This window comes from Neocloeon triangulifer, unplaced genomic scaffold (assembly GCF_031216515.1).
Source record: "Neocloeon triangulifer isolate White Clay Creek 2 clone unplaced genomic scaffold, ASM3121651v1 ptg000008l, whole genome shotgun sequence".
Classification (NCBI taxonomy): domain Eukaryota; kingdom Metazoa; phylum Arthropoda; class Insecta; order Ephemeroptera; family Baetidae; genus Neocloeon; species Neocloeon triangulifer.
Window position 1 is genome coordinate 530,159 of NW_026775550.1, and position 15,066 is coordinate 545,224.

The following is a 15,066-nucleotide window of genomic DNA, read 5'->3' on the forward strand; positions in this document are numbered from 1 at the left end:
GGCCCCATACCATGGCATACACGACGACGCACACAACCAACCAACAGAACGAATGAATGTAATTCGAAGCCATCTTGGAGAGATAAATCAACACAAGAGCGCTCGCAGCCGTGTTTATTTGTTCGGCAGTCGGTCGTCGGCCAGCGGAAAGCGTTCGCCGAGTGCGTGCACCGGTTCGGCAAGTCGGCAGCGGCCGTTTTGAGTCGGCATCCGAGGTAAGCGACGCCGAATTTCGCCACAATCGGCGTGTTTTGCCCGCGACTCGGCCCGTGTTTATCGCGCGCCATCAACATCTTGCCCGAGCCGAGCCGTTTTTCCGCAACTTGAGCCTCCCTCGCGCTCCTTTTTCTTATTACTTGACTGCAGAGTGGCGGCCGGTGGCCGCCTCACGGCCGTTGGCCGCCGGTGGAGCGTGCCGCGGCGGGAATTTAAACCGAAAGCGGAGGAACGGATCGGCTGGCCAAGATGGCGGCGGCCGCCTATGTGCGATGCTTCTTTTGCGGCCGCCTAGAGACGCCCATCGGCCGCCGGCGCGGCCGCTCTCCTTGAAAAACTCGCCCGGCGGCCGATTTGCGTCCGGGGGGCCGCTTTGGGGGTTGATCGCCCCACGCAAGGGGCTCACAGGGGCTATTTTGGTTTGACCGACGAGCAGGGATCTCGGAGGTCGGCAGTCGCGCGGGGGAAAGCGGTGGGTTGGCCTCTCGTCCGGCCCGGCTCCCGCTTGCGTCACCCGGCCACCCGTTCCTCGTAGAATTCGTCACTTCAGACAACTCGCACGTTCTAGATTTACTTTTTTTCATGTTTGTCTGTCTCTTTTTCAATCAATTACTGTTATTTTACTTCATTTCGCCGCACTTTACACAGACTTCCTGTTTACCTGTCGACGTCTCCGTCTCACCTAAATGTTTTATTTTTTAGTGATCATTCTAATTTGAATTTTGTAAATTTTTGAATATCTATTTTATTAATATGTTTAAAGAAATATTTAATTTTTTAAATTACCCGGGAACTTCTTTTAAGCATTGAATTTATTACTCCAAGTGTTGGAAAAAATGCGGGGTCACTCCTGCCGAGCAGTCACGAACAGAGCAATTTGTGCATCATTATCTTCTCTCTGTCCGTGGAGAAACCTCGCCTATATGTATCGTGGTCACACACGAGCTTCGAAGGCTTTCCTCGATTTCCGATCTTTCATTCCCTCGCACGGCTTCATCCTATTAATCTTAAATTCAACATTTTTATTGGCATTTTTTTATTGTTTACATTCAGATTATTTAGTTAATCCGAGATAATTAAATTAAGCAGACCGATTAAGTCTATTTATCATTGGGAGCGCGGTCTTGGACTATTATAGACGACCGCGTGAGGCCAAAGAGCCCAAGGGCATTTCACTTTTGATTACCCAGCCATTCTAGGCGATTCTTTATACCTGCGTACAAAGCCTTAGTAAATATAATAATGCTATTCATGGAAGCGACGAGAGGGCGAAGACTTTTTTAGTGCCCCTATTCAAACTTCCGGTTTCAAAATTCCCGTGACAGAAAAATAAGGAGTTTTATTATCACTTTCAGAATTCGTATGATATTTGTACATAAGACAGGATAACATTAAAAAAAGTCACTTGCGCTGAGTTTCATAATTTATTGGATTTTTTTTTTAGTTATTTATAAATAACATTATTTTAGTACATTTTGATTTATATTTTATATATTTGAAGTCAATTGCTTGTCGTCAATTATTTTATCATAAAATTATCTATAAATTGCTAGAAATTAATTTTTTTAATATTTCGGTGAAATTAAATTCAATGAATATTAAAATATATATTTAAAATTAAGATCTAGAAGAAAATTTTTAATTAATTTTATTTTTCCAATGTAATCTACATAATAAAATCTGGCAAACATATATTTATATAATTGAGATTTTTTTTGGAATATAAATAAAGTAGAAGTTATTAGATGAAAATTTGTAAGTTTTAACATAAAAAGCCGCTTAATATTCAGTTTTTCATTACTCATAAAGTACAGATAGTGCATTCAGGCTACCATTTCCTTGCTTAATCTGGTTAGTTGTCACCAAAGTGACTCATCAGTCGGGGACACGTTCGTCAAAAACTTCATTTTTGGCATTTCCGTCACTCCTTTGGGCATTTTCAACTTTTTCCTCAAACGTAACATTTTTGAAGGTTCATTTGAGTAGAAGAAGAAAAAGAGCCGCCCCATGTATATCTCAAGTGGTGGTGCTCTGCTTTCAGATAGACAAAAACATAAAGTCGGCGGAAAATTTGATGGGCGGCGGATCGGTCGTGCAGGAGAGGATGAGCGACGGTTGTTGTTCCCAAGAGCAGCAGCAGCACCGACGAGAATGAGAGAAAGCAGCAGCAGCGGCGACGCGGGCCACGCCGGCTGGCTGCGCTGGATCACGGAGGCGATCCACAAGATCCGGCAGCAGAAGCAGCGGCCCTCGCTGGAGCGGATCGCGCACACCGTCAAGCACCAACACCCCAAGGCCGACGAGGACTGCGTCGAGGAGCACGTGGTGCGCGCCGTGCGCGACGGCACCCTCGTCAAGGTGGTCAAGAAGGGCGTCGTGTCCTTCGTGCCCCCAGAGGCGGCCGCTCTCTCCAACCGCCACGTGACCGCCTCGGCCGACACCGACCTGACCAAGGAGGTGTGTCGCGCCCTGCGCGAGATTGGCGACAGCTCGTTGAAGGCCATCGAGGCGCACCTGCGCGACACCAACTCGGTCAGCGTCGAGGACGACTCGGTCGACCTCACCGCGGTCATCAAGCAGTCGCTCAAGCGGGCCGTGGCCAAGGGGCTGGTGGCCCAGGACGGCCGCCACTACCGGGTGCTCGAGTTCAAGAGTCCGGCCGGCACGCCTCGCAAGAGACGCGCCTCCTCGCCGGAAAAGGAGCCGCCAAAGGTACCAACTCCCGAAATCATTTTCTCTAAAAAAGACTTTTTTGCCAAAGAAAATTTATTAAACAAATGCATGATTTGTGTAGACATTCATTCATAATGCTTGAATTTGTGTTATTTGTTTTCGCTATCAAAGGCCTTTGAGACTAATTGCAATTACTAAAGTTGTTATCGGACTGTTTAAATGTGCGGTACGGATTTTAGAGTCATTTTATAACCAATTTGTAACTCTTCAGTATTCAATCAAGCACCAAGGTGATGGTCAATTATGAACTTACTAAAATATCCAGGTGTGTTGGGAAGGCCTTTGAAATTAATTATAGTACTTAAATTTTAGTCTCACTCTATCAAGACTTGTATTTAAATCATAAAAACTTTATGAAGAATTGTATAAACAAAATTTTTCCTTGCTTAATTGTAATACTATACATCTAGGAAAGTTTGGTTATTAATTTTTTTTTTTTTTTAATTTCAGGACATGAGTCATACATTTTCTGGTTTCTTAATTGAGGTTGTAGTTCATTAGTGAAAAATATGCAGAAGATGCACGCATTTAGAAAATTATTGTTGAAAGGAAAATACATTAGGTAGATTAGTGAAGATTCTTCAAAGTATTATTTGAGTTTGATAGAAACATTTTCATTGATTTGAATGTAAAAAAAAACCACATAAATCCGTCTACACAATGATTGCATACTAAATTTAATATCTCTGTGAAGCATGATTTTTTATATTTTTTGGAAATCGATTGATTGATTTTGATTTGTCATAAAAAAAAGATTGTGATAAGTCGCAGCAGAAACAAGCAGCGTTCGGTTTGCTAACATAATCGATGCACGGCAGCTGCTGATTAAAACACCAGGTGCGCTCGCGCTGCTTGTTTCTCTTCCTTAACTTGGCTGTCCGATCATGCTTGCAATAGTGTTGCATCCGCTCGCTTTTGTAGCATTTTTTTTCTATTATTATAAATTTGATTCGAATAAAATTGAGTCGAATTTGTCCATGTGTGTTGATGTTTTACTGATGGAGTGCCGCTTGCTTGTCAATCAGCCGCCGTCGCCTACGTCCTACTGCAGCGAGTGTCTTGGCACGGAGGCCCGAAATGGCAGCGGCCAGCCCGAGGAACTGAGCCATTGTCACTTGTGCGCCACCTCGGCCCACGTGTCCTGTGTCGTGAGCGATCCGTCGCTAAGGGCGCGTCTCCAGGGCGTTCAGTGGGCCTGCGCCCAATGCGACGAGTGCTCGCACTGCGGCCAAGAACCCCCAGACAAGGTTCCATTGCAATCTCTCTCTCTCCTTCTATATTTTATACGAGTTCATTAATTCAACATTCGCACTCTTTGAATATTTTTAATACATATTAATTTGGATTCTTACTAGAGGTGTATTAATTTATTAATATTTAGTTGCTAAGGCTTCAGGAATTATCATTAATTTGGTTCATAAGAGAGCTCGATGTGCTTTAAGGCCGAAAAGTTGAGTTCTCACGAGAGTGGAACAAAAATCTGTCGAAGATCTTGAATGGTCATTTACAAATATGACCATTTTAATCAAAATTACTTGTTAGTAGATCAAAATTGCTATTTTTATCTAATCTGCACAAATTCTTCCGGAGTCTAATTTATTGCAGTCAATTTTTCTACTAGTTATTTTCAGCATGGCATAGTTTTCAATTTTCAGTAAAATTTTATCAACAATGGAAGTTGCATATTTTTAAATAAATTTACTCGACCTATTCCTAAATTTTGTTTTGAAATTTAATTATTAAGTGTAGGACAAAGCCAGTTATTGCTTTTTGAAAACTGGCTGTGTTCTGGACGAAACCTTGAGTTTGCTTCTTGGTCGGTCATTTTTATTTAATGACCATTTTTGTGTTTCTCAGCCGTTTGGCGGATTTGTTGGTTGGTGATGGTGATTATTGCTACTCTAATGTGGATATTGGATTGCTTGTTATTAGCTTAATTTTTATTGCCCCAAATTTGACAATTTTACTCACACACTTTTCTATTTCGTTGTTGCAGAACTGCATTGTCAAATGCACATTATGTGCGTCGAGCATTCATCTGGAATGCGCGCGGCTCGGCAAGAAAAATAAGGACCCCATTGCATGTGATGACTGCGCCATGCCAACCCCAAGAAGAGGAAGACCGCCTAAGAACCAGAGCCCCAGCAGGTAATGAAAATGAAAATTGTTTAAATTATAGTTTTAAGTTTATTAGGTAAATAATTTAAATTTTTATTACATCCAATTAGTTTTATCCTAATTTGGTTATAAATTTGTATTGAACCTTATTGAAGCTAAAATACTGCTGGTCAAATTATATTAATTCACGTGAATTTATTTATAATTTGTGTTGCAGGTCTGAGGCAAAGGAAACGCCAAAGTCAAGCTGTAAGAGCCGGGGCCGAACGCCTAAAGAGAAGGACAACACTCCAAAGCGTCAGCAAAGACACAGCAGCAGCTCAGAGGGTAATGATCTTTCCACTTTATCTCCGCCAGCCACTCCCCTTTGCCAGGAGGAAAAGAGTGTAAAGATTTCCAAAGAAAAGCAAAAGTTCTTCAGAGCCAGTTATGCAGCCGAGCACCAGCCCAGCAATGGTCGAAACAAATCGTCCCCCCAGAAGTCGACCTCTCAGTCTCCCCCCGCCTCCAAGGCGTTTGCAGCCGAGTCCCTCAAAGCCACCCCCGACACCACCAAAGACCTCAGGGACAGCTTCAAAGCCCCGGGCAACGGCCCCATAAAGAATCTATTTGATGGTCTGAGCCACATGTTTTTGGCACCGTCCTTCACCCGCCGACGCAGCAACGTCCCTAATTACTCACTGACCCAGAGAAAGAAGAATTCGACGGACAACTCGAGCCCTGAATCGTCACCCAACAGTAAAGCGGCTTCTCCAGAAATCCCGGAACCAAAGGTTCGAAAGGTCAGAGTTTCTGAGCCCAGGAGGGAGGAACGCGCCTCGAAGAGGGACAGCAGTCCTGAGGACAGGCGGTCACCCGAGAGGGTCAAGACGATCACCCTGTCTCCGTCCAAGCTGATCAAGACTGCAGTCAAGAGCAAAAAACTAGAACAGGAGAGACGGAAGGAGTTGAAGAGGGACGTTTCCTTCCTGGATGCGGACGCGCCTGAAGCGGTGAAGACCAAGAAAAAGAAGAAAAAGCAGGAGCAATCGGCCGGTTGGTAGCTGTTGCTCGCTCTGTCCCCTCATCTAGCATGATTGGCTGCCTTAGCTGTGCAAACAGACTGCTTTTTCCCCACCTGCCCGATTTTATGTGACCGATTAATTAACTCTCACCACACCACCTTCTGGCACTCCCTCCATTTAACCAACCAAACCTGCACTCTTGCGTGTTAATAATATTAATAAGTAGGCTTTGCTTCCCTGCGACTGGCTCCTTTGCTTTTCAACCTCCTCCCAAGTGGCTGACCCTGGCAATATGTTTGTCCCTTTGTCACATCAGTTTTAAATGTTTCTTCGGCCCTTTCATTAAGTGTGGGCTGAAGGCTGGCACTGCTTCAATGTACCTATGCTTAGCATGATCGTTCGTTCATTCATTCACTATTCCTCATTAACTTGCAAATGACTGGAGGTGCCAAATTCTCTATTTGTTGGATGCTTGCAGGCGAGTCTGAAAACGAAATTGAGCACAGGCTTGTGTTGCCAGCTGGCGTAACTCAGAGGGACGTCGAGACGTTCAAGAAGGCCCAGGAAAAGGGCAACGCGGTAAGTAAACAGGAGAAATAATTTTATTTGAGTATTTTTTCGGCTGTCTATTAAAATTTAATAACACAGAAAATATTCATCTTTATTTTTAATTTTTAGGTAAGTCTCGAGGTTGCTCCTTCAGCTGACTTGCTCCTCTCCACTGTTGGAAACTCTGGCACCCCAACGGCCGCGCCCAGGTGTCCGGCTGCAATTGAGTTCGGCAAGTACGACATTCAGACGTGGTACTCGTCACCGTACCCTCAAGAATATGCAAGGCTCCCACAGCTCTTCCTGTGCGAGTTTTGCCTCAAGTACACCAAGAGCAAATCAGTCTTGACAAGACACCAGGGCAAGTGCCCGTGGAGACACCCACCTGGAACAGAAATTTATCGTCACAACAGCCTATCAGTATTCGAGGTCGACGGCAACGTGAATAAAATTTACTGCCAGAATCTCTGCCTGCTGGCCAAGCTTTTCCTGGACCACAAAACCTTGTATTATGACGTCGAGCCGTTCCTTTTCTATGTCCTCACAAAGAATGACGTTAAGGTAAAAGAGGATTTTGTTATGCAAAAAAAAAAAAAAAATATTAATCCAATATCAACCTTTAGGGCTGCCACCTAGTGGGATACTTTTCTAAGGAAAAGCACTGCCAACAAAAGTACAATGTGTCTTGCATCATGACAATGCCTCAGTACCAGCGGCAAGGATATGGACGATTTCTCATTCATTTTAGTAAGCAAAACATCAAATCTGCTTAGTTCTTGATTTTTATTGCCTCCTGTGTCATCAGGCTATCTTCTGTCAAAACACGAAGGACAACCTGGCACTCCAGAGAAGCCTCTCTCAGATCTTGGACGGGTTACTTATACGGCTTACTGGAAATCTGTTGTGCTCGAGCAACTACACACTGGCTACAAAAAAAGCGACAAACCTCTTAGTTTGAGAGCCATGAGCAAGGAAACTGGCATCTGTTGGCACGACCTTGCTGCCACCCTGGCCATGTTGAATTTCATCCGTCGAAGACAGGACGATGAAAAACTGGTGCTATGCATTAACTGGAGACAGGTTGAAGATCACTGGCAGAGGATTTCGCATAGCAAGTCTCGCATACCTTTAGACCCTGAGTGCCTCAGGTGGACGCCATTGGTGCCTGCTAACGCCGTTTTCAAGGATGATGATAAGGTAAGACATAAAATTTCTTTGCGATTTTAGCTAAAATAATTAAACATTTCATTGCACAGAGTTTCGACGACGATTTGGAAGACGAAGCTAATACGCCTATGATTCCAATTGGACCTCCAATCATTGTTGAAACACCAATGGGTGTGAAGAAGAAGGGGAAGAAGAAGAGAAGGACGCTTGCTGAGAAAATTGCAGAGGCCAACGCTGAGAGCAAAGAAAATTTGCTGAAGAAATTGGTAAGAAAATCAATTATTTTCATTATTTTATTTTTAATTATTTTTAACAGATAAGGAAACGGAGCCGAGAAGTTGCTATCGAACATGAAGAGGAGGATGAAGAAGAAAAGACAGAAGAAGAAGTGGCTGTTATAGATGAAAAGCCAAAGAAAAGGCAGCGTTTGCAGTCAAGCACTGAAAAATCTGCTGAGCCACCAACGCCTGCCAAACCTATTGCCCAAGAAGGCCCGAAGAAGAGAGGACGTAAGCCATCAGTGGTTCTTCCTGTTGAACCTCCCCCTCAAGAGTCGAAGCCAAGAAGATCTTGCACGAAGAAGGAAAAGGCTCCTCCAAAAAGTGAGCTTTAGTTTGTGTTTAATTAAATAAATTTATAACAACTTAATTTATTCACAGGTGAAAGTGAGAGTGAGGCTGAGGAAGACGAGCAGCCTGCTTCGGAACGTAGACCTAAAAGAAGGGCAGTTTTGGCTGTTGCAGAGGCAAAAAGCAAGAGAAAATCAGACCGACCAGCAAGATCGGCAAGGAAAAGGTTGTACCTTTTTTTTAAAGTATTTGTTTTGTTAAATTTACTAATTTATTTCAGTGTTGTTGTTGATGAGCCTGAGGAGGAAGAGGATGATGGTTCCCCAAATCTGGAGCCTGAACCCCCTATTAAAGAAAACAGCAAGCCCCCAAATTCTCCTCCAGTGTTAGAAGAAATCACTTCCATTGAGGTCCAACCAACCACAACGCCTAAAAAGAGAGGTCGACCAAGCAAGAAGAACAGCAAACATCGACGAGGTCGAAAGAAGTCTAGAGGAGTTGCCGATAAGGTGAATTAATTTTCAAATTATTTCAGCAGAAAGCTTATATCTTTTGTTTTTCGTTTAGATGGACAATGATGATTTTGAGGCTGTGAACATAGAGCCAAAGGAAGAGAAGCCTGATGAAATAATGAACGAAGATAACGAGGAGGACAGACGTTCAACCGATACTCACATTGAGGAGGACGAGAAATCACAAGAGCCGCCTGCCACACCAAAAGAGAGTTCAGATCACGAAGAGGAGGAAGACGAGGAAGAGAAAAAGTCTGAAACTCCTGTCAAAATGGCAGAAGACAAAGAGTCTTCTTCTCCCCAAGCAAATGAAAAAACTGAATTGGCCAAGGAAAATATTTCTGATGAGCCGAAGGTAAATTTTAAAATTAGAAAAAAGTTTTGAATGTGATTTTTAAAATGAAAATTTTTAGAAGGAGTCTAGGCCTGAAGTGGAAAGGATACCCTCACCAGTTTCACAGAAAGAAGAGAAATCTATCGATGAGCCAAAGCAGCCTTTGAATCATCCTTCCCCTCAAACATTGATGCACAATGGTACGGAAGAAGCCACAGAACCTCTTGCTGTAGAGACAAGGAAATTGGCAGATTCTCCTCCTGAAAAGCAGCAGATTTCTCCAGCAGTTGCCCAGCCCAGTCCTGTGCCAGTTGCATCTGTTCCGTCTCCGATGCCTCTTTCAATCTCGCAACCTAGTCCCAAACCTCCAATCCTGCATCAGGAGCCGAGTCCCCAGCAACCCAGTCCAGTGCCGCAGCCAAGTCCTGCACCTCAGCCAAGCCCAGTTATGCAGCCGAGCCCAGTAATGCAGCCAAGTCCAATTTCAAACAGCCCTTCGCACCGACCAGAGCTTCCTAAGCACAGCCCGAACGTTGTTGAGCCAAGATCTGTTGAGACAATCAAAAGCCCAAGGCCAAGTCCTGTACATCAGATGATATCAAGTCCCCGTCCTTTGGTCCAAGAGCAGATCAGGAGTCCGCAACCTGACCCTTCTGCTTTGAAGGTTGCAGAAAGAATAAGGCTTGAAGTTACCAGGGAGGATGCTAAGAAGGTAAAGAAAAGAGTTAATGTTTTTAGTCAATAGCACTCGTTTATTTATTTATTTTTTGAGATGAATGTTTGAAACATAATATAATTTTATTTTGTAGGCCAAACATAAGGAGCTAAGCTCACATGCGGTGATCAATGTTGATGAGCGTCTGGAGGACAAACAACCGGAAATGCCTCATCTCGGAGTCTTCACTCCGGATTCGACCACCAATTCTGTTCACTCCATGCATGGCTACGGAGGGCCTGCCTGCAGCGAGTTGGACCACCTGAGCATGGAATCTCCTGCCTCTGTTTCGTCCAGCGATATGCAGCCGGCAGTCGCACCTCCATCTGTGGAGATGGGCCAACCCAGTCCCCAGCAAATACACCACCACCATCACATGACTGCAATTCATCAACCACCCCCTCAACAAGTAAGAATATCTAATTTTATAAACATTGATTGACTTAATAATATCTGGACCCTGCAAAATTTTACTTAACCAATTACTCTTTTATTAGATTTATCCGCAAGTGACATCCGAGTGTGCCCACCTGCAGGCGCAGGTTTCAATCCCGTCGCACCGGCCGACACCTCCAACCTCTTCAGCAGCCTCTAAATCTGCGGCCGTGGTGCCTCCCCATCCTCACATGCCCTCTCTGCATCCGCAGCAGATGATGCATCACCATCCCCAAGCTGCTCCCCCGCAGCAGCAGACACCTCCTCAGTGGCAGTACCACCCGGCAATGCAGCCTCAGCACTACCAGACCCACTTCACGCCTCAGCAATACGCAGTCAGCATGCAGCAGCACCGGCAGCAACCACAGCAGAGGTCAGCCTGTGCTTCGGCACCCTTTTACATCCAGACTTCGGGTCAGCAGGTCACGCAGGCAGCCAATCCTAACTCCTGCAGCCTTGCCAAACTGCAACAACTGACCAACGGGCTGGACATGGTGCCTCCATCACCTGGACTTGCTTCGTCGCCAAATCACACACCTCCCCCATCACATCACGCCACCCCTCCTCCTCAGGTCATTCCTCAGCCGCAGGTCACACTGGCCAACTATCACAAGTAAGTTTTTTAGCAACAAAAAATTTAAAAAAAGCTTATTATTTATTCTAAATGTGCATGAATTTCAGATATTACCCGACAAACGCTGCGGCCGCCGCCTTGACTGCCAGTCGATCAGCGCCCCGTCAGGCAATGGTGCAACGCAGTTCTCCAGGTCTGATGACGCAATATCCGTCGATGAATGGCTTTCGAATGGCGGCTGCCCACCAGCAGGCGCCCGTCACCAGCTACATCACAAACCACAACTTCATCAACCAGGCGGCGCAGATCCCGATGCAGATGGGCGTGATGCAGGCGCAGTACCAAGACCCGACGGCCGCTGCGGCCGCCACACAGAACACGGCCGTCTACACGTACGGCTACATCAACGGTAGTCTGATGCAGCCCCTGAACGGCACCATGCGCAGGTAGCAAGACTGAGACTGTGTCGGGGTCATACTTTTGTGCGCCCCTTGACAACTTTGTTTTAATTTTAAGTTTTTTGTTTCTCTAATCTCCGCACTCAAACATTTGAACGCATCGAGCCTGTGGATCAATGGCTGAATTGAAATACTGGAAATTTCATTTGTGTTTTCGTTTCTGGACTCCCAATCTGGCCCAGATTGTTGGCACTGAAAAGATTTTAGACAAACTTTTGTGTTTTTTCGCACCAGTCACTAGCCTATCAATAGAATGCTTTTAATCAATCCTGATCGACCCACACTCGAGCCGCAGTTGGTTTCAGTGTCAGAGGACTTATTCAATAATCTCAAAACTTGCTGGGCCAGCTGCGGTTTAGAATTAATCATCGCACATTGTAGTTGGAATAGAGCAAATATTATACTAGAAGGAATAAAAATATTTATCATACTTTTTGTAACAACTTAATACATGTAAGCAGAATATTTTTATCTTTGTATGTGCAAACAGGTACAAAACATTTTAATAGTAACTCACTAAAATATATTATATTACTGCGGTAGTAAAGAATGAGTTAACTATGCAATTAATCTAATGTGAAATAAATGATGGACTATTTTTAAAAACAAAAATACCGCTCTCAAAAGAAATTCTTACTTACTTATTGTTAGGGAAGGTTCTTTGTGTGTTAGCAGAAAAAATAAAATAAAACAGTGATTTATGAAATGCGCCGGGGTTGAAAAGAGGAGATGTTGAATATAATATAAAAAATTGGTTCCTGAGATGAATATTCCAAATTTTCTAATGAAACAAGATGAAACGTGCAGCCTGAATGACGTGTGTACTTTTTGCGTGCGAGGAACTGTAATTTCAAAATGAGTCCTTTCTTTTTGTTGTAATCTCTCCATTATTTATTCTGTAAATTTTGTGAAAATCAAGAATGACTGTTATCAGTGTGATGGATGGTGTACCTATCAAAATAAATACGATGAAAATAATCTTAATCCAAGGAGAAGGCTAGCACTACACAGGCCTATTGTTGCCTTACTTAGTGATGATTAGACATGATGTTGAAAGTGAGAGTGAAAATGGGAGATTTTTCGTACTCGTCTTTACTTTTCCTCTTTTTCTGTAGAAGCTGTACATGTAATAGCTAATAAAAGAGCTGTTGAATATGATTAAAACAATAAATTTTATTTTTTCCAAAAAAACATTCACCGTCGCTTTACAATGCCTTTGTACGGTTTGGGTGAAAGGGTGACGCCGTCGTAGTGTTTCAAATTCTGCACTCCCTCTGCAGTAGCAGAAAAAGTGAATCGTTGCAGCAATCCGGCCAGAAAGAGGAACAAACTGTTTCTCGCTTGAACTTCTCCAATGCACCGCCGCTTTCCTAAAGACGTACAAATAAAAAATAAAAAAAAATAATAATAAGAACTTAAGACTAACCAAGCCCAAAAGGAATAAACCATTCGTCTTTGATGATTGCGCTTTGATCTTCATTTAAAAATCTTTCGGGGCGAAAATTTTCAGGATCTTTCCAATGCTCAGGGTCCATGTGAACGCTCCAAATGCTCATCAGAACAGTGGTGTCCTGAGCCAAAAATATGAAACTTTTAAGATAAAAATACTTTTTAAGATACAACCTTTGGTATATTGTAGCCGAGAATTTCACAATCTTGTGTCGTCCGGTGAGGAACGGCGATTGGAGCAACACTGAGAAATCTCTGCACCTCCATAATGAGCGCCTCCAAGTAGAGCATTCTGAAGAAGCAAAATTTAATTATTTTACATTTTGAAAATTTCATTTTTACTTTGGCCGATCGGAAAGTTTTGGCAGGCGCCCCCTGCCAATGACCGAGTCGATTTCGGCTTGCACTCTTTTTTGCATTTCTGGATTTATCAGAAAATAAAGGAAAATGAATCCTATTGTGTTGCTCGTTGTCTCTGAACCGGCCATGAACAAGTCCATGCTGAGAGCCAAAAGCTGAAGGTCTGAGGAAAATAAAAAAGATTCTCATTTAAATTTTTTAAGGTTATATTTAAAGACCATTAAAATCTGTGTCTTTCTCCGAGTTTATTTCATCCAAGTAAGCGTCGATCAGGTCGTGATGATTCCCCTGCATGTGGGTTCGCTTGTGATCCTGCAGTGTTTCCTAAAATGCAGTTCACAAAATTAAAATGTATTTATAATTTTTAATTCTAACTCTGAGAAAGCTGTAAGTGGCAGCGAGGGTGGCAATGTGGTCGTTGTAGCCAGTGCGTCCGGGCATCAGGTGGCGCAGAAAAGGCATCTGATTGATCAACCCGCCGGACATGTCGAGTGCTCTGAACGAGGCGTGCTGCAGCTTGAACATTTGGATCAGCCTGGGGTCGTCCAACTCGAACCGATTGCCAGCCACCACTGCCCACAGACTGTTCAAAATGCTGATGTCGCACAAATTGTGCAGCTCGATTTCCAAATCCTACGAATTCAATATTTTAATCAAAAATATTTGCGTTAGAATGATAGCAAAAAAAGTTTTTTTGATGCGCTCCAAAACGAATTCTGATAAATAGATCCCTGCAAATTTTGTCACTAACGTAAGCTGTTTTTTTTTTTTACATATAAAAAATAAATTTAATAAGGATTTCTGAAATATCTTCTCATATTGTATCTAAATATCTAAAAAGATTGAATTTAACATCAGAATTTTCATAAATTTTAATTTTTGTAGAACTTAAGAATTTTCATTATTACTGTTCGTCTCTGGAGTTTTTAATGATCATCATCATTTTAATTAAGGGAAAATTTCTTTCTCATAAGAACGAATAAATAGAATTAACATAGATTTAAAAAAAAAACGTAAATTACGAAATTAGGATATCCAAATAAATTTTTTAATTCTGTAGAATTAGATTATGAAAGACCTTTTTTGGGCTTATCTTTTGGTAAAAAAATACTTTGCCTGGGGAATTTTTTTATCACAAGTCAAACCACTAAATATTTAAGCTTTTTCAAAGAGACTTTTTCACCAATCTAAAAGTAATTCTAGAAAAATTACTACCTCGTTGTGCGAACATTTGTCGCTTAGGTCGTGAACGAGCGCCTCGACTTCTTGCAAGATAATGTGCTCCATGGAATTCACGCTGAGACCCAAATTGCGCAAGTGGCGCGTCGTGAATTTGCGCTGCTTGCTCCAGTGCTCGCCGTCGACAAAAACCAAACCTTCAAATTAATCTTTTAATATGCAATTATTTACGTTTTTAATTGAAAACCTAGTCTTTGGTCAAATGTTCGCATCCTGAAGAAAAATCCGTCGGGCCGGCCGTCGCAGTCGTCCCGAGAGAAAACGTGTTTGACCGCTTGATAGCCACTGACCACGACAATGCGGTCCTTGCCTAGCTTCAAACCAACAAGTGGTCCGTACTGCTCGGCCCATTTGGCCCAAACGAGGTGGCAGTAGCCCAGAATTCGGTGTAAAAATAAAAACTGCGGGTAGCAACCGACAAACGGACACCAGCAGGGCCCTAAAAAATAGCTTGTAAAACATTGCACATCCATTGAATTGCTTTTTTTTCAATTTTAAAACAAGTTATTATTGTTGACATGACATACATAAAAGCACGAAATATAGAGCAACAGATTTTACGTAAATAAAGATCATGCCATTATATCACCGAACTAGAAATTTTATTTCAAAATTTTATTCGATAAATTCGTCT

At 42.9% G+C, this 15,066-nt stretch overlaps 2 protein-coding genes across 7 annotated transcripts in view; one reads left to right on the forward strand and one right to left on the reverse strand.

The window, feature by feature from the left end:
- On the forward strand, positions 1-12,562 carry LOC132194578 (histone acetyltransferase KAT6B). Of its 6 annotated transcripts, none has more exons than XM_059615934.1 (18): positions 1-215; positions 2,258-2,928; positions 3,975-4,196; positions 4,946-5,097; positions 5,285-6,102; positions 6,550-6,650; positions 6,750-7,181; positions 7,244-7,367; positions 7,426-7,817; positions 7,877-8,053; positions 8,104-8,389; positions 8,447-8,582; positions 8,637-8,865; positions 8,924-9,223; positions 9,282-9,914; positions 10,012-10,326; positions 10,415-10,965; positions 11,034-12,562. In XM_059615934.1, the coding sequence occupies exons 2-18, from the start codon at positions 2,368-2,370 to the stop codon at positions 11,374-11,376; spliced, it is 5,772 nt and encodes a 1,923-aa protein (XP_059471917.1). In that variant the 5' UTR covers positions 1-215; positions 2,258-2,367; the 3' UTR covers positions 11,377-12,562. The 6 variants fall into 6 exon arrangements, with proteins under 6 accessions (XP_059471917.1, XP_059471919.1, XP_059471922.1 ...); XM_059615936.1 differs by having other exon boundaries at positions 9,285-9,914; XM_059615939.1 differs by having other exon boundaries at positions 5,285-5,394.
- LOC132194582 (methyl farnesoate epoxidase-like) overlaps positions 12,544-15,066 on the reverse strand; it is a 4,746-nt gene continuing 2,223 nt past the window's right edge. Inside the window, exons 2-9 of the mRNA XM_059615950.1 lie at positions 14,620-14,871; positions 14,409-14,569; positions 13,569-13,826; positions 13,412-13,517; positions 13,176-13,356; positions 13,008-13,125; positions 12,811-12,955; positions 12,544-12,754 (exon numbers count right to left, since the gene is read on the reverse strand). Coding sequence (XP_059471933.1) covers positions 12,579-12,754; positions 12,811-12,955; positions 13,008-13,125; positions 13,176-13,356; positions 13,412-13,517; positions 13,569-13,826; positions 14,409-14,569; positions 14,620-14,871 — 1,397 coding nt within the window. The 3' untranslated portion in view covers positions 12,544-12,578. The remainder of the gene's footprint in view (positions 12,755-12,810; positions 12,956-13,007; positions 13,126-13,175; positions 13,357-13,411; positions 13,518-13,568; positions 13,827-14,408; positions 14,570-14,619; positions 14,872-15,066) is intronic.